Source organism: Panicum virgatum, chromosome 5N (assembly GCF_016808335.1).
Source record: "Panicum virgatum strain AP13 chromosome 5N, P.virgatum_v5, whole genome shotgun sequence".
NCBI classification, from domain to species: domain Eukaryota; kingdom Viridiplantae; phylum Streptophyta; class Magnoliopsida; order Poales; family Poaceae; genus Panicum; species Panicum virgatum.
In genome coordinates this window covers 21,243,584-21,261,574 of record NC_053149.1, presented here as the reverse complement: position 1 = coordinate 21,261,574, position 17,991 = coordinate 21,243,584, and the positions used below count along the sequence as shown (strand labels likewise).

Genomic DNA, 17,991 nt, shown 5'->3' with positions numbered 1-17,991 from the left:
ATGGGTTGAGCGATCTATGGAATGAACTGCTATGAATCTTATTTGCATGAAATGCTTTCTTACAAAATGCTGTTTTTGTCCGTCAGATAAACTGGGTTGGCAGATGTGGTTTTTCATGCAGTGCAACAGGATGCCAGTTTCATATGAACGTATTTTATGTTTATATGACTACTTTTTCTGAGGAAATAGTAGTGCCAATGAATTGATGTTCTTGTAATATTCATAGTGGTAGCACTGCATAGACTTTTTATTATGGTACAACACAAAAAATTGATCCAATGTACCTAATTTGCACATTAATTAGTGCTTCTCGAAATTGACATTTGAACACAACATTACCGCAGGGGCACATCACGCTAATTCTACATCACATAACTGGTAGTTTCATCAGATGTATTGGTTTTCAAATTATACACTGATGATTTACAAGCATGTACAAAATTTTGGTCATGATCATGCAAAGTATGCATGAACAACTAGTGTTACCACAATCTGGACAAGCCAGGCTTCTAGCACACACACACGAGGTGTGGTCAGGATGCCTATACTGTTAGAGCCTATAACATTCTTGAACAAAAGTTAAGCTCTCCAACACAAAAGATCAGTTTTGAAAGGTTTCTACAACACCGGCCGAAAAGCTTCTATCACATCTGGAAGCTTCTCCACACGATTGCACCTATGAAACACTAAGTAACTCAGGAATTGGCACCGAAGGTCACCATGTTTCTCCTGCACGACAAAAGAAGATAGTGTTAGAACTGTGAAGGCCAGATCGTATATACGTACAACTTCCAAAAAAACATAACAGAATGAGATGTTGCCCCATACTTGTATGATGGTGCTGGTAAAGATTGATTTATCCGGGTCATAGCACTGCATGTATTTCATCACATAAAAACCAGAGTCATTTGAACCGACCGACATCTTTGGGCTGTTTCCAACAACTTTAAATGGCCATTTTCCAAACTTTGGAATCCCAATCTTTGGCCTGGCATCATGCAAAGCAGTAGACAACCTGCCGATAAGATTAGGGGGGCCACTTAACCGTACGGCCACTCATCTTCCTAGGCTCACGGTGCCTGTCATTCGCCACGGTTCCTAAATGTTCGTACGGGTTAGAATCTATGACTTTAACATGACCATCTCTGGCATTGATAACGAACAAGATCCAATGACCTCTGTCAATGATAGGAACGTACTGCTGGTTGCAATAAAGTGTACATTAGCAATGGTACTTGTATATACAAAACTAATAATAACTAGAGGTATGATGATAGGAACCAGTACATAATCATACAACGTACTGTTTTGCTCATTAAGTACATATACTAAAGGGCCAAGAATCGGCGCAACGCCGTGAGTCGTGGCCCACGTGGGGCCCGTGCACTGTTTATGCAGGTCCCACATACTATTCACGTGGGACCCACGTATTATTCAGGCGAGACCCATGTATTATTCAGGCGGGACCCACGTGGGACCCATGTACTATTCAGGCGGGACCCACGTGGGGCCCACGATTCTATTAAGTAATCGGCGCAACGCCGTGAGTCGTGGCCCACGTGGGGCCCGTGCACTGTTTATGCAGGTCCCACATACTATTCACGTGGGACCCACGTATTATTCAGGCGAGACCCATGTATTATTCAGGCGGGACCCACGTGGGACCCATGTACTATTCAGGCGGGACCCACGTGGGGCCCACGATTCTATTAAGTTAGTCTCTTTATTTTAAAAAAATATTTTCCTTCCATTATTTGACAATACAAAATATATTTAACTACTTCCTACACACAAAAAATAATAACTAAACTTTGTATACTACATTTACATGTGGTAGTTGTACTACTTCTTGGGTTTTGATTTCCCTCCGTAAACCCACAAAATATAATTAAACTGTTCAATCATTTTTAATCTTACTTTTTTTCCTACTAAAGTAATTAAACTATACCTACTGACACAAAAAAAACCTAAGGAAAAATTACATGTACCTCTATACTACAATGCTTGAGATTGGCGCGCTCTCAGACACAAAACTACTATGCCGCTTTACTGTAATTTTTAGATCTAACTCAATACATCAATATGATGTTGCTTCGAACATAGTAAGAGATAATATCTTTCTATTAATATTTTAGGTCCACGTTTTTTGTATAGGCGCGCGTAGCGTGCCAACCTGACTAGTATAAACATATAGTATCTGAATTTTGGGAGTCTGGATATATCAAGCTAATCATTAAATACAGAGAACTGGTACTCTGGTCATAGACACTAGTGGTTTGATCTTAAAAATGTGTGCTTTAATCATATAAACTCTGAGTTGTTTAAAAATTTTATGGAGTTTGGAGATATAAACCAAATGATTCATCATACATTCATTCGAACACATCAATATATATGGCTATGTACTTACAGTTTTGCAGTCCTTCATGCCGTTCTTCATGGGCAGAGATTTTTCTAGTTCAAACTGAAGGGCCTCCTTATTAAATGGTGGCAGTTCTGCCATTGATGGAAGGTGCTTGTTTTCCCAATTAAGAAGCCTCTGCATAATGACAGGAAATACAGTGATAATCCATGATACAAGTACAATGGCGCATTATATGATGGCAGAATGTTTAAAAAGTTACTATATCATAAAGATGACGTCGCTTACCGCAGGTTTTAAGGAAATGACAATGCGGCGACCAGAAAACCATTCTCTGAGGTGAAAGTTATCTACTTTAAAACACTTCAAAAAGAACTCCATAAAGCAGTCCTCCATATATGCTTTGTCAGCAAATGATTCAGCAACCTGGTTGCCTGTTGCAATGCTGCCACCATAACTCATGACAACATCCCTGCAGACACATTGTACCCAATGATATAATTTGCAATTACAAAATTAATGAATGGGAAAAAGTTATCGTAACAAAAGTTGGGGCAGTGCGCTGCGCATAAATATTTTGTAATAGTAATGATACAATCCGGTGTGCTTATGATTTAAGAGGGCAATCTGGTGACAAAAACATGCTCCGTAGCTGCCGTGCTTTGGCAATGTCATCAGCTGGTGCGATAATTCGGATAACCTTCCTCCAATCTGAGATGCCGGACTGTTGTTGTTGTTTGGGGTCATCAACAGTCGAGCTGGGTACTTCGGTACATGGATTTGCCGTGGTGGGTGTGGAATCAAACTTAGCAGCATCAGTTTGCACAACTTCAATTTGAACATCACTTTCCTGCCCATGGTACATAAAAACAATGAACCTTTATTCATAACAAATGACTTTCCTATGACACAGTGCGTTCCGATCAAAACTATAAGTAACAAAAACACGGATGCTAACCTTAACCTTCGGCGTCGAGTCAAATACAACTTCTTTATCATTAGAAGGCCCTTTGTGATACAGGTCAGCAAAGGCTTCCCCTAGAGTCGGGGTACAGTCGAATATTGGACCATGAGTAGTATTCTGGATGTGGTCAAAGTAAATAAACATTAATGATGGCCTCATCTACAAGTATGACTTAACAAATATGAGGACAAAAAATATCTGTGGATGCAATTGGTCAAATGATCCTCCATCAGGATTCTGTCCATCTTGAAAGAGCAATGCAGAGTCATCATCAAGGCCGACCTCCCTGTATATATGTGCGCATGCATGGTCCATCTCTTCATTAACAATGTTTTCCCCATCAAACAATGCCATAGAACATGGTGTCTGCGGCAATGCCTGGGAATTGTTGAGATTGAGGAGCCGTGAAGCTGAAAATTGAAATCAGCGTGGATTAGGCAGCAAAATGGAACGTGGTAACCATATAACCTATTGGAAATACCATATATGTACTAACGTGATCCATTAGTGTTGTTTGAGAGCTCTGCATGGGTCTCCTGGGCTTTGGCATCGTCTGTCATGTCCGGGATTGGTGCAGGTGGGAAACTTTGCATCATGTTTGCATTTGCATCCTCTTCCATCTGTGCAAATGTATTGTTTAACTTCTCGACCTGCGTGTACGTAAGCATTTCATCATCTGGAAAATCTGGGTACAACACGAAACCAACAAATATCATCCACAACACAATATACGACTAGTAAACTGCAACTTTATAACATGAACCATATAGTCTGAACTATAACCTACTGATCTCTATGATCGCATTGCATAAAATTTATACGATCAATGTACCAGCCCCATAATCACAAAGTCCATTTTGCGTAGTAAATAGTCAACATTATATGAAGAAAAACACAACAACCACTTCAAATTATAAAGAAACCAGGTAGTGAGATGAAATTACACTTTTGTCAGACCACAATCCCAGAGCATATCACCAAATTACTAGTATATATGATCAGACAACTAATATTCATGATCAGGCAACGAGTAAATATGCTAAAAGTATCAGTTACTATTGTTGGGCTAAGATATCTATGATAAAATCACAAGGCCTTGTAATATATGATAAGCTATGTATATCATATGAAGTAATGTACATTATAGCAATGATCTGTCTGCTGTAAAGTTAAATGACTTGGTATATAGGGACCATGGATGGGACAGTAGGAAGCAAATAAGGCTAACCAAAATCTTCAATTTCACATGAAGGGTTGACAGATTGAGATACTATCGGCTCAAATAAGTATGTTGAAAGTGATCGGGTGCTCTAGCCTAAGAGGGGGAGGGGGTGAATTAGGCACTAATAAAAACTTAGACCTATGGCTCCAACTAGTTTGCACAAAACTTAAACTAAAACATGCTATCTAGATGTGCAACTAGGTTGTTCTAGTGTGAAACCCCTATCCCAAAAGAGTTTAGCAACCTATAGCCTTTCAATTCAAGAAACTATTCTATGAAAGTAAAGGCACACAAATTGCTAGTATGAAATGCGGAAGCTTAAAGAGCGGGATAGGAGATAGCAAACTCTTGACGCGGGTGTTTATCCCGTGGTTCGGTTAGCCACTAAGGCACACCTACATCCACGTTGTTGTAGCACTCACTAAGAGTATTGCTACTCGGCCACCAAGTCTCTTCCGCGAACACAATCACGGTCACCTTGGCCCCGGGTTCCACTAAGGAGCTTCTCCACAAAAGATGGGGGTCTCCACGTCCCCCGCACAAAGATGTCGTCGCCGCTCCACACCAAGTCGGAGGGTCGATGACGTTGCCGGCGAGCTTCACGCTCCAAGGTGCCGGCGCACCAAGCTCTTGTTTTGGTTCGCTAAAGAACCACAGCACAAAGGCTTAAGGCCTTGCAATCTCACTCACTAAGAGCTAATTCTTTACACAACACTCTCAAAGTGTGCTAAGGGCCAAGGATATGATCTTGATGCTTTTGTATGGCTTGGAGATGTTCTTGGGTGTGTGTGGGATGTCCAGCAACTCCAGCAAACTTCAAATGGCCGGGGTGAGGCGTATATATAGGCCACCAAGTCTTGTAGCCGTTGCTCCAACGGTTAGCTGAAAATCTGCGTATCACCGGAAGAACCGATGCCTCTGGCAGGGGTAGCGTCGGTTCTTCCGGTCACTCATAAACCGAAGTAGCTGTTGAACTCCTGACAGCTGACGCAGTGACCACCGGTTGAACCGATGCTTTGCACCGATGCTTCACCGGTTCAACCGGTGCTGAAGGAATCTTCTCCTGGACGCTGACGTCATTACACCGGTGGTATGCACCGATGCACCGTCGGTTGAACCGGTGCTGAAGAAACTTCTTCTGGGCACTTGACATCGTCTCTGGTACAAAGGACGGCCAATGCACCGATGCCCTTTCTTGGACCGTCGGTTCAACCGGTGCCTAAAGGCTGACTTGGCTTCTATTTCATCCTGCACCAAATATCATGGCGTCGGTTCTTCCGACTACCACCGGATGCTCCGATGCCCATGGGTGGTCCTTCGGGCCTTGCTACGCCTATCTTCTCTTTCTCTTTGTCATCACTTGAACCTAAAAGTCTGAGATTGATCATCTTAACAATCATATTAGTCCAAGTGTTGTGTTGTCATTCGATCACCAAAATCACTCGAAATGGCATAAATGGTGCCATGTTCGTTACATATGTGCTTTGGCTAGGCTGGCCATCATGGATCGGCTGAGGGTTGGAATCTGGAACAGCACCTGATATAAAAAATGAGAGAACAAGATTAAGTTTGGAAAAAATAACACTGAGATCATTAACTTACTTCCAAAAGGTTAATGCAGCGCCGCATTAACCATACCAAAGTTAGCATATACAATACCTTGTGATGATTGTCCAGCATTGAGGTCTGGATTGGCACGATCCTGGGTTGGAGCATGCAGCAGCTCGTCAATCATTGCGGCAACATTGTTTGCCAACTGATACTGTCTGCGCAGAAGCTCTCGCCGAGTTTCATCCAACGATGATTCTAATCTAGCCATCTCATGGTCGTTGTGAGATAAGATGTTCCTCACCCGATCAGCAATGTGATCAGGTAAGGATTCTATCTTATAGTCCAATAAACCACACAGACGAGGGATGTAAATTGAAGGACCCTGTGCGTAACAGTTTTCTGTCCGGCTGCAGAACTGTAATGGACGATTGAGTTTTTTAATAGTTTGGTTTGAGGAAAGGATAGAAAGATACTAGGAATGGAAGTGACAATTTAATGCGATCATATATATCACAGTTTGGTATACAATGAAGGATCATTAGGTATACACTTACATCACAATTTCCCCAAGACCCATCCTTGTGGTCAGCTTTCAACAACTTTAGGACACGAGCGCTATCAAAGTACTTGATGCGCGGACAATCAGTCTTGGTAGTGGGTGCCGCCTTGTCGTATAGATGATCAAGATAGTATATCTGCAAAAGGAGAGCAAAACATTTTGAATAACTCTGTACCTATTTGCAAGATAAACCAACCAGTTTGTATGATCAAACTACAAGAATGCATTGCTAGAAGACTAGGTTACTTTAAGAAAGTACAAGTTCATATGACCAGAGAAATATTTGTGCTGTCCAAATACCAGATTATGAAAAATGTGCTCTAATTTGTAAAACATGTCAAAAAATGTGAAATGTGCCAAAGTTGTTCGTCATCTGCAGGTATATGCCTTGGTATAGATGACCTATTTGATATAGTTCAAAAGTATTCGAATCAAACCATGTGAGACGTATTGCTTTAACCAAACTTACCAGGATCACAAGACAGCAACCATAAACAGTTGTAGTGACCTGGTTCTTGTCTCTGGAATGCCACATTCTGACTGCATTACACAAATCATTGTAGATAAGCTGGCACCAATCAAAATCACCAAACTGTTCTATCTGACGAGTCCAATATATATGGTCATTGGTGATATCAAAGCTTCCTTTGCAAAACAACAGACGATTAAATACAATCAGTAAGAAACATCTCATGCTGACTGAATTTGCACCGGATTTCTCAATGTGTTGCTTCATCTTGTCAACACCAAAAGAACGGGGCCTAAGTCCAAGCCTACTCTTGAAAGCAGCCGCTTCGGCTACTGCTTCCGCCCAATCAAATTTTTCAGGCAGGCCACCAGCGTTGGGAAGCCCAAGAATCTGGTGGATAACATCCTTGGTTATCTCCAAATTCTTTCCCGGACCAACCCGGATGATCATATCCATTCGATTGGTATTTTCAAGAAGCCAATCCAACAAACTCCGCGTCTCCAAGTTTACAACCGTAATGTCCAAAAGAGGACCAAAACTCTTTCTGCATACGTAATCACGCTGATCTGGTGTTAGAGCAACAATAACCTCTACCACATCTTTTGGACAGCAGCGTACATTCAACTTCTGAATCTGCATAAGTGGTGATGAAGTTTTGTGAATTGTGATATAAACACGCAGTGTTATTGCATATAAACCATTTTTTTCACAAACAAAACAAACCGCATTCTACGCTGCAGAGATATATGATAAAATGCATCATACATTTACCAATCATAGACATATAGTAGAAGCATATAAGCTTCTGCGATATTGCATATAAACCATGTTATTGGAAGAAGACTATCATTTAGGTTGCAGGTCCACATGTGAAAGGGATATATACTTTTATGATATGTCATATAAACATATGTACTGATGCAAACATCTTAAATCAATAAGGATATGTTGAACCAGGCTAGACACACACAAAATATCATACATAAGAGGTATATAAGCATTGAAGCCAAATCATATAAACCATCAACACATCGTACATACTGTCACGGAGAATAAAAACTAATGTAATATGGCATATAAAACAAGCATATACAACTGCCAAAACACCCTTTTTACATAAAAGAAAAAGGAATGAATTTCAACTAACAAACTTAAACCAGGAAACTTTACCTGACGTTGAGGTCGAACAGCTCGAACGGGAGGTGAAGGGGTATCGTCTAATGCTATTCTTTCCTGCATTTCGTTAAAAAGGTTCGTCACTGCATATGCAATACGGTGAAACGGAAGAATCTACGAACAGCAAAGCAGGTTTGTACTACCTGAAATCTGACCTTTCTTAGAACCCCGCTTCCGAGTTCCCGCGCTTGGCCCGGGAGCTGGAGCATTTGGCACATGCGAACCAACTTCACCCCCACGAACTCCAGCATGGGATGTGCGCTTCGAGCACGAGGAAGGGGCCTGATCGGCCCGCCTCTTCTTTGTCGTCGCCATGAAATCATCCGAAGATGTAGGCGATGGTAAGGCCGCCGGTGCATCTTTCTGCGAACCCCCACCGGCCGACCTCTTTTTCCCGGCCAGGACGTCGGCAATGGTTGGCTGAATCACCTGCTTGTTAGGTGCAATCTTCTTCCTCGAATATGTACCGGAGCTTGATTTTGAATCGCCGACTGCACCCAAATCTGGAATCCGTCGGTGCTCCGCATCCGGAGCCCCGATGGAATCGTCCACGGGAATGCCCCCCTTCTCGGAACCATGGAAGGTCCCCGAATCACCAGGGGCATCAGCGGCGGCAGCAGAGGTCGCACTGGCATGATCAGCGTCAGGTACGCCAAACGAATCCAAGGAGCTTCCCTGCGGACCACCGCCGGAAACCCCTTCCATGGATGCTTCAAGAAAAGACCAACATTCAGGATTTCCTAAGAATGCATTAATCGGAAGAAGGAAGGAATGCGCCTATGTACAAAGATATGGTACCTAATGTTGCCGCGACAGACGAACTGAACACGACCGGCGCCGGAGTAGATGAACAATGCCGATGTTGAGAGCTCACCAGTGCGGGGGATGTTACTGTGAGGGATTGGGGGGGAAGGGGTGGGGGTAAAAGGTGGGAACTGCACATATAAACAATTGTAAGCGCCGGTAAATTTGGACCCGCGCCCAACTCATAAAGCCATGACACGTTTCGCTGCATAATATATTGTTATGGCTGCCCGTTTAAGATGCGGTCAACAGTACATAACAAAATAGCCTGTTATATAACCCTTCTATGTATTACGTACAAAGATTACACATTACAGTATATAAGAATGTATGTGCTGCACAAGGTGGCGCATCGTGGTTCGCATGCATAAAACTACAAGTTTGTATGGTCACAAATTTTAATACTAAAACTTGGAGAAATATATGATAAGAAAAACAGTTTGTATGCTCAAGCTGGCGGATTCTATAATAACTGCTCAGTTGTCTATATGACCAAACTCCAACAAGACGCAATCAAAACTTCCAAATTATACGGTGAAAACACAGATACATGAGACTGAACTAGATGTATCTATTCTGATACAACGCATCTTCTATGCTCTAAGCACAAATTCCTGCCGTTAAAGTACAATTGTTAGTGTACAAACCATAAACCCTGGTCAACATAAACATGTCGAACAGGCTATTATTCTGCGGCTGGAGTACAGAACTACGCATAAAATAAATAAATTCAAGTTTCTCTGGCACTCTGGTCTTGGTAATACCAACAACATTGTCAAACAAATCATGACGGCATCGCCCGACACCTAGTGACCTCTTCTGGGAGTTCCGTTACTTCATTGAGGTCATGGAAAATCAAGTATTCAGCAATTTCTGCCCGCAGATCAGGGCTCCTTTCCTGAATGCAAATGACATTAATCACCACTTCGCAAATGGGACAAACAAAAACTAAAGTCAGCGTATGCATAAAAGGGATTACCCGGTCTATGACACATTCAACTATGCCACGTTTCGCGTCGAATGACTGCATATATTTAATAAAAAAAACCCATAGTCGTTGGACCCGTACTTCATACGGGGAGCTTCATGCTCAAATTTGAATTCCCAGTTCCCAAACTTAGGGAACCCGGAATTTGGTCGGACCCTCTGGAGAGCTGTGGTGAGGCGGTTCATCATGAGCTTGTTGAACCTCACTGACTCCCCCCTAATAGTTACGGATTGCTGGTGGAAGTCCTGCCATCTTGTGAAATTCATCTCATTACCGTAAGGGTTCGAATCAATGATGTGGATACACTTCATGATTCTCTTCACGACTTACAGGACCCAGTGGATGTGTTGAAGCATTGGAACAAGGATCTATACAAAAATACCTCCAACATCACATGAAATGTTCTAAAACAAATAAATATAACTGTGTATAAAAAGGACATAGAACAGCAACTGAGCATGGACATACCATTTGTGTGTTCTTCATGGCCTCACTACATGGAAGCATTCTATCAAGTGATTTCTTGATCCTGTGCGACGTGAAATCAGCATCTGGGTCGTCCTTGAGGTGAAGATGTTCTGCATTGAGAGCTCTCTGCATGCCAGCGTGAATACTCATAACAATTTAGTATGACTGGGAAAAAAATGAAGAAAAGCATGTGTGACCATATAAATGGGAAACAAACAAGACAAACCATGGTGAACATGTCAACAATCACACGGGTGCCGTGCGACAATGATCGTTTGGTCCTGTCATCGTACTTGATGCATTCAATCGCAAACTGGACAAACATATCCTCGAGGACTTTCCCATCACTGAACGACCTCATGATATCCTTCCCATTTGCTACTCCAATTACTCCTTCTAATGGGGCGGGCTTGATGGGTTTTTTGGGTGGGTTTTAATACGGGTACTATTGGATAGGTGGAAACGGGTGACACTATGAAATGGGTTGGGGCGGGTTGGGTTGACGACATAGACGGGTTGGGGCGCTATGGTAGTATATCGGCATGTAAGTCGCATATCATCTTCCATAGTGACTTCGGGTTGGAGCGGGTTGGGGCATTGGGCCGACGGGGTGGGTCGGGGCGGGTGGTAGTTAGGGCTCTTGAAATATGGGTAGGGGCGGATTTGGGGTGGGTTCAACCCCATTAGCAGGCGTAACTCCAATCATAAGGGGGACACTGCACATTTAATAAAAAAAATGCTTAATAGAATTCAACATATAACGCAATGCATCAAGTGTGAATGGTCATATAAACTACACAAATTATAATTGAGTAATGATGTTTGTAAGACAAAATTATCTCAACCTATCATCCAATAAACATGATAACTGCTCTGAGTGTGAGCATAATGACATTATATATATGTAGTTTCTATTGTAAACTCCGCAATTTCTATTAGAAGACAATGTTTGTGATAAAAAAACACTACTCAAATATCTAATGAGGCTGTCAGTTTGTATGATCAAACTAGGAGTTTGAATATTAAATATACCCGTTTCATGGCACTATTAATTAATATGACCCTAGCACTTCCCATGTACCCAATTGCCCTTTCTATGGTGCTGCCCATATCTATGGTCCGTTCACAGTATTAGATGCTGAGATCCGATCCTTATGTTCCTATGCTTATTACAAAATAGTTCGCTCACATCGAGATGGCCATATTCGCCAGTACGAACTCGATCACACACGGACACATCCTGAATCCTCTCCTTTGTCCAGTACTTGATACGAGGAGTGCTAAACCTCTCAGGGGGGCACACCACGTGGTTAAGTTGTCAAGGACCGAAGCCGGCGACCAAAGGGGGGTGAATGGGAGCCGATCAAAATTTCTTCCGAAATTCAAATCGTCAGCCTATGTCCCAAAATTACCCAAGCCCTCAAGCGTTCTGACCAAAGTTTGGAGTAGCTACTGAACAGCTAAACCAACACAAAAGTCCTCGAATGAGCGAGCGAAACCACGCAGCAAATCGGAAGCAAATCGGGAAAACAGCTAATCTGAACAGGCAGGACCGGTCTGACTGGTGCACTGGACCGGTCTGACCGGTCGGGGCTGTGCAAAAGCGAGCAGACCGGTCTGACCGGTCTCGCTTACCGGTCTGACCGGTGGCACCCAGAAAACCCCGAAAATCTTTGATTCAAAAGGTGAAACTTGACCAAACGACCACGAAAGCCGATGAAACTTGGGGGATTGCTTCGCCCCTACCCCGTGAACATATCCCCAAAAGATCTCGTCCTAAAGATCAAAGAATCTTGAGAATTTGAGGAGAGATTAAAAGGGATTGGGGTTTTCTCAAAGCTCAAGAAATACAATTCAAAAGAGCTCGTGATTTCAGAGGGTGTAGGACAGGGCTAGATGCACAGGAATCACATCTAAGAACTCGTAGCCTCCTCTCAATCAAGTGTGCCAAAAACGAAATCGAAAATCCATTGCACAAGGCACAAAAACAGGGGATTGAATCGAATCAAAAGCCCAGAAGGCACGAGGAGGATAGGGCCTCCTTTCCCAATCAAATCCCTTACAAGGTTTCAACAATCCATGGACAAAAACAACTCAAACGAGAGGAACAGAAGGAGGGAGACGCAGGGGCGGCCGCCTAGGGAAACAGAGAATTTACGGACAAGTTCTAAAAGCCGCAATTAACCTAACACAAGTGAAGGGGTATTTATACCCGCGGGTCAGACCGGTCAGACCGGTTGGTTAGACGATCTCATCCGACGGCCGAGGTTCTAGTTTCGAAACGAAGTCTTCTCCGCGCTGCCGCCGTCTTGATGAAGATCCAGTCCGCGGTTTTTGGAGGGTCCGCGAAACCCGGGTAGGTGGCCGGTTTTGAGAAAACCGCCAAAACCTCACGCGCGGGAAGATTCCCGCCTCCGCGCCATGGCCCTAGACGCCGTTCCCGCCTCGGCCTTCTGACGGCCCTAGACGCCGTCCGACACCCATCACCTCCTCGCCCGCAGCGAGGCCCTAGACGCCGTCGACGCCCGTCGCCTCCGTCAATCCCGAGACCGACGCCCGTGCCTCCACGACTTGGCGTCTTCAACCTCCATCTGCCTCCTTGGTTTTGTGGCGCAAACCAAGAAACCCGCCTTCCGTCGCCGCTTGCGCCCTCGATCTAGGAGTGGACGCCACAGCTGCCGCCCGGTCCGAGCTCCGGTCCCGGCTGCCCTTCACCGCCGTCCACCGCATGGTCCATCGGCCACAGCACCTCCACGGCAGCTCCCCGTCGACACTCGACGCCCGTGTACCTGCAATCCAAAGACCAAGCGCATGATCACACCGCACGGTTGACAATTCACTCATCACAAGCAGGATAGAGTACTCAACATTCCTCAATCTCCCCCTTGATGAGTGCATTGTCAACACACCACAAACAAACCAAGAGAAGTGAAACCAAAGAAGAACAAAGAAGCACGAAAGAGAAGAACTCAAGCAAGTGACGAAAAACTCAGAAAGGCAAGAACAGTCATTTACTTAAGCAAAGATCGATCCCCTAAGACAAGGGCAACGGTTCGAAAACCACTTGGCGACCATGGCGAGTCTTGGTAAGATCCCGGTGTTTTCCGGCGAGGATTATGCCTACTGGAAGGTTCGCATGAGAGCCTTCCTGCAGAGCATGGGAGCCGAGGTCTGGGAGATTACCAAGAACCAGCTTTACGAGGTGCTGGCTGTTCGGACCACACCTCTCCAGGTGACCCAGCACGAGGCTAATGCCAAGGCTGTCAATGCCTTGTTCGCTGGCGTTTCTCGTGCAGAGTTCTCACGCGTCCAGGGTTTTCAGGAAGCCCACAAGATTTGGACGTGCCTTGAGAACTACCACGAGGGTACACCTCAGGTGAAGGCCAGACTGTTCGAGACTCACCGGCGTGAGTACGAGAACTTCACACAGGAGCCGGGTGAGAGCATTGACCTGATGTTCAGTCGTTTTCAGTCGATTGTGAACAAGGTCAATGCGAACAGATCTGCTGGTGCCCTTGAGTACACAGAGCACGAGAAGGCTCTCAAGTTGCTCTACGCACTTGACCGCTCTGTGTGGGATCTCAAAGTGAACACGATCATTGAGTCTACAGGCTATGAGACTCTGACCGTGAACGAGCTTTTCAGCAAGCTCAAGGCCACAGAGGTGGATAACCAGACACGAGCCAAGCTCAATGGTGCCCCTCCTTCCAAGAGCGTCGCTCTTGTGACTGGCCCAGGTGGATCGAGCTCTAACGCTAACTCTACTCTTGGCTTTTCTCTTGCCTCTTTGCCTTCTGTTTCAGATGAGCAGCTGGAGACGCTGGGCGACAACGACTTGTGCCTTCTCATCAGCAAGTTCCAGCGCGTCTACCACAACAGGCAGAGGAAGAAGAACCCCGGGTGTTACAACTGCGGCGATCTGAACCACTTCATCGCCGATTGCCCCAAGAAGTCCGGCGGTGGCCAGAACAACTCCTTCGACTACTACTGCCACTTCGACCGCGACGAGGGAGGCTCCAACAAGGAGAGTCGACACCACAAGCACCGCAGTCGTGACCGGGGAGGATGCTTCGACAAGGAGTCGCTCAAGAAGCGCTTCCAGTACAAGGCCAAGAAGTGGGAGAAGGCCTTCTTGGCGCAGCTCAGCGACCTCGACAAGAGCTCCGACACCGACCGCTCTTCTTCACCGACCTCCGACGACGACGACAAGAAGAAGAAGAAGCGGGACAAGGAAGCCACCGGCTTCATCGGCTTTTGCTTGGCGGCCGGTCGACGCAAGAGCTTCTGCACCATGGCGGGCGAAGCCGATGGTGCTCGTGCGTCTTTGGGTGGACATGCTACACCGACGCACTCCGGCTCTTCTCCTGGATCCGAGAGCGATTCAGAGGTAAACTCCACGATCGACCTGCTTGATATAGAGGTTAGGGAGTTATATGCCGCTCTCGACAACCAGAAGAGGCTGCTTAAGGAAGCAGCTAGAGAGCGTAGAAAGCTTAGGGCTGAGCTGGCTTGTGCTAGGGAGAAATCTAGTGAGGATGAGTGCGCTGGCTGCATATCTCACATGAATGATCTTGTTGCTCTCCGTGCCAAGCATGATGAGAACATCGCGAACTTAGATGTTGCTAAGACTTTGCTTTCTGACGTGTCTCACGAGCTAGCCAAGGCCAAGCATGAGCTTGAACTTGTCAAGGACGCTCCCATTGTTAGTGATGTGCTTGAATGCGATGAGTGTCCTATTTTCAAGTCTGATCTAGCTTCTTTGCAGTCCAAGTTTGCTACTGTTGTTTATGAACTAGAGGAGCTTAGATCTAGGCTTGCTTTGCTTGGCGCTTGTAAGTTTTGTCGCACGCTTAGGTCGGAGCTAGAGGAGAAGAACGCTTTGATCAAGTCTTTTGGAAAGACTAAGGTCGTAGAGTCTAGCCCACCTATTGACTGCTCTGTTTGCCCTGGTTTGATTTCTGATTTGGATAATCTTGCGGTAGAGAAAGCCAACCTGGAGAATGAGAATACCTATCATAGGGCGATTCTTAGTTGGGTTTCTGCTAGTGAGCCGTAGTTGGGCATGATGATCAAGCAGTTCAAGTGTGGTGATGGGTTTGGGGTCGGTTACACGTACACGAAGTCAGACTTTGACTGGTTGTATGGTAAGATTGGCAAGGCTGCTGGAAACACTGCTAGCACGAGCACGCAGCCTTCGCTTGTTGACCCCGCGGATGGTGTGCTTAAAGAACCACCGAAAGCACCTCTGCAGAAGCAGGTTTGGGTTCCAAAGCCCAATGAGCTGAGGAACTCCCTCGACACGCTCCCTGCTGCCACAGCCCAGGTTGCCCAGAAGAAGAGGGTTGCTCCTCCCCGTCCGCAGGCTAGGCCTCCACCTCCCAAGCGTGAGGTGAGGTACCACTGCGAGTTCTGTGACAGGGAAGGTCACCTGGAGGAGTTTTGCTTCAGGAGGAAGCGGGCTGTGAGTAGAGAGCAGGAGAGACGGAACGCGAACATGTACTCTGCTTGGGTGCATGGTCCTTCTCGGCGTGGTGATAGGCGAGATGCTAGGGCGCGCCGTGTAGGTGGAGGTCAGGGAGACGGTGGTGGTTACCGTGCTCCAGTAGGTGGTCGCTTTGCCGGCCGTGCTCCTGGTCGTTTTCAGTACGGCTATGGACCACGAGACCGAGGCTTTGGAGGAGGTTTTGAGGCTCCACGCTTTCCTCGCGGTGGTGTTCGTCAGTCACGCGGTAGACGGGATGGGGGATACGCTTTGTCTGGTTTTGCTAACCCTTCTGTAGAGTAAATGGCTCGACACTGGTTTGCTTCTCACTTTGCTAACCCCAGTGTTGAGACATTTGCTCACCCTTTGTCTCACTACTGATGTGCAGGTCGGAGGCTTGGAGAACAGGTGGATCATGGACTCCGGTTGTTCGCGCCACATGACTGGAAATGACAAATGGTTCTCCAGCCTCACCCCGATGCGCTCAAAAGAGTACATTGTGTTCGGGGATAATGGAAGAGGAAAGGTACATGGACTTGGCGCTGTTCGAGTTTCTGTTCGCTTTACCCTGAGAGAAGTTGTTTTGGTTTCGAATCTTGGTTTTAATTTGCTCTCTGTTTCGCAACTTCTTGATCAGGGGTTTGAGGTTCGCTTCAAGGAGGGCTGTTCGCATGTTTTGGATTCCAGGGGAGATTTGGTTTGCCGGATTACACCTCGCGATCGAGTTTTCTTGGTTGACTTCTCTGGAACTCCTTTTGGCCCTTCTCATTGCTTGATGGCTGGTCCTTCTTCTGATTTGTGGAAGTGGCATAGGAGACTAGGACATTTGAGCTTCGATTTGTTGTCGAGACTGAGCTCACTTGGCCTGATCCGAGGATTGCCCAAATTGAAGTTTGAGAAGAACCTTGTTTGCCATCCGTGTCGCCACGGGAAGATGATTGCCGCTTCTCATCCGCCTGTTAATCAGGTGATGACCGCTCACCCTGGAGAGTTGTTACACATGGACACAGTTGGTCCTTCTAGGGTGATGTCTGTTGGTGGGAAGTGGTACGTTCTTGAGATCGTGGACGACTTTTCTCGCTATTCTTGGGTCTTTTTCATGAGAACCAAGGATGAGGCTTTTGAGTTTGTTCGAGACTTGATCTTGAGGTTGAAAAACGAGCTACCCCAGACCATGCGAGCAATTCGCAGTGATAATGGCACTGAATTCAAAAACGGTCGTTTTGACGCCTTTTGCAGTGATCAAGGGCTTGAACATCAGTATTCTTCTCCCTACACTCCACAGCAGAATGGAGTTGTAGAGCGGAAGAATCGGACGCTGGTTGAGATGGCGAGAACGATGCTCGATGAGCATAGGACTCCTCGCAAATACTGGGCTGAGGCGGCTAACACCGCTTGTTACGTGTCCAACCGCATTTTCTTGCGTGCTTTCATGCACAGGACTTCTTATGAGTTGCGGTTTGGACGCCAGCCCCGTGTTGACCATCTCAGAGTTTTCGGTTGCCAGTGCTTTGTGCTGAAAGATGGAAATCTTGATAAATTTGAGTCTCGCTCGTCTGACGGTATTTTTCTCTGTTATGCTTCGCACTCTAGAGCGTACCGTGTGCTGATTATTGATACTAACATCGTCAGAGAGACTTGTGAAGTCACTTTCGACGAGACTGCACCATGCAATTCCTCTTTCTTTGAAGTTGCAGGAGATGATGAGCTCGGCACCTCCATCTTTGAAGATGAGGAGGAAGAAGCTGCGGATGGCGAGGCTGAGGCTACCACGCGTGCTGTGGACCCAGCTATCTCTGCTATGAGCTCGGACGATGACGACGGCCCCGACCCGACTACGTCTACTTCCCGGGGGCTGTTCGAGGAGGTGACTCAGGCTACACGAGCTGCACCTGAGGAGGCACCAGCTTTGGTTGAGGAGGAGGCGACTTCGACATGGGAAGCAC

The 17,991-nt window shown here is 45.8% G+C and overlaps 2 protein-coding genes and 1 long non-coding RNA gene across 8 annotated transcripts; all 3 read right to left on the bottom strand.

The window, feature by feature from the left end:
• Positions 1 to 376: 376 nt before the first annotated feature.
• On the bottom strand, positions 377 to 6,525 carry LOC120676694. Of its 5 annotated transcripts, none has more exons than XM_039958020.1 (8): positions 4,555 to 4,618; positions 3,823 to 4,011; positions 3,321 to 3,736; positions 2,974 to 3,212; positions 2,651 to 2,834; positions 2,411 to 2,539; positions 829 to 1,201; positions 377 to 729 (listed from the first exon to the last, which is right to left on the bottom strand). In XM_039958020.1, the coding sequence occupies exons 3-7, from the start codon at positions 3,483 to 3,485 to the stop codon at positions 1,028 to 1,030; spliced, it is 891 nt and encodes a 296-aa protein (XP_039813954.1). In that variant the 5' UTR covers positions 3,486 to 3,736; positions 3,823 to 4,011; positions 4,555 to 4,618; the 3' UTR covers positions 377 to 729; positions 829 to 1,027. The 5 variants fall into 5 exon arrangements, with proteins under 5 accessions (XP_039813954.1, XP_039813956.1, XP_039813957.1 ...); XM_039958022.1 differs by having other exon boundaries at positions 829 to 1,198; XM_039958023.1 differs by having other exon boundaries at positions 829 to 1,098.
• An 854-nt stretch (positions 6,526 to 7,379) lies between these two features.
• On the bottom strand, positions 7,380 to 9,204 carry LOC120676695. The gene is made up of 4 exons (XM_039958025.1): positions 9,102 to 9,204; positions 8,447 to 9,013; positions 8,298 to 8,360; positions 7,380 to 7,760 (listed from the first exon to the last, which is right to left on the bottom strand). Exons 2-4 carry the CDS (start codon positions 9,006 to 9,008, stop codon positions 7,684 to 7,686), a joined length of 702 nt encoding a protein of 233 aa, XP_039813959.1. The 5' UTR covers positions 9,009 to 9,013; positions 9,102 to 9,204; the 3' UTR covers positions 7,380 to 7,683.
• Positions 9,205 to 9,612: 408 nt separating this feature from the next.
• LOC120676183 lies at positions 9,613 to 10,946 on the bottom strand. Of its 2 annotated transcripts, XR_005675710.1 has the most exons (4): positions 10,790 to 10,946; positions 10,564 to 10,689; positions 10,087 to 10,463; positions 9,613 to 10,005 (listed from the first exon to the last, which is right to left on the bottom strand). It is a non-coding gene; the product is annotated as an uncharacterized LOC120676183 (long non-coding RNA). The 2 variants fall into 2 exon arrangements; XR_005675709.1 differs by having other exon boundaries at positions 10,087 to 10,689.
• Positions 10,947 to 17,991: the final 7,045 nt, after the last annotated feature.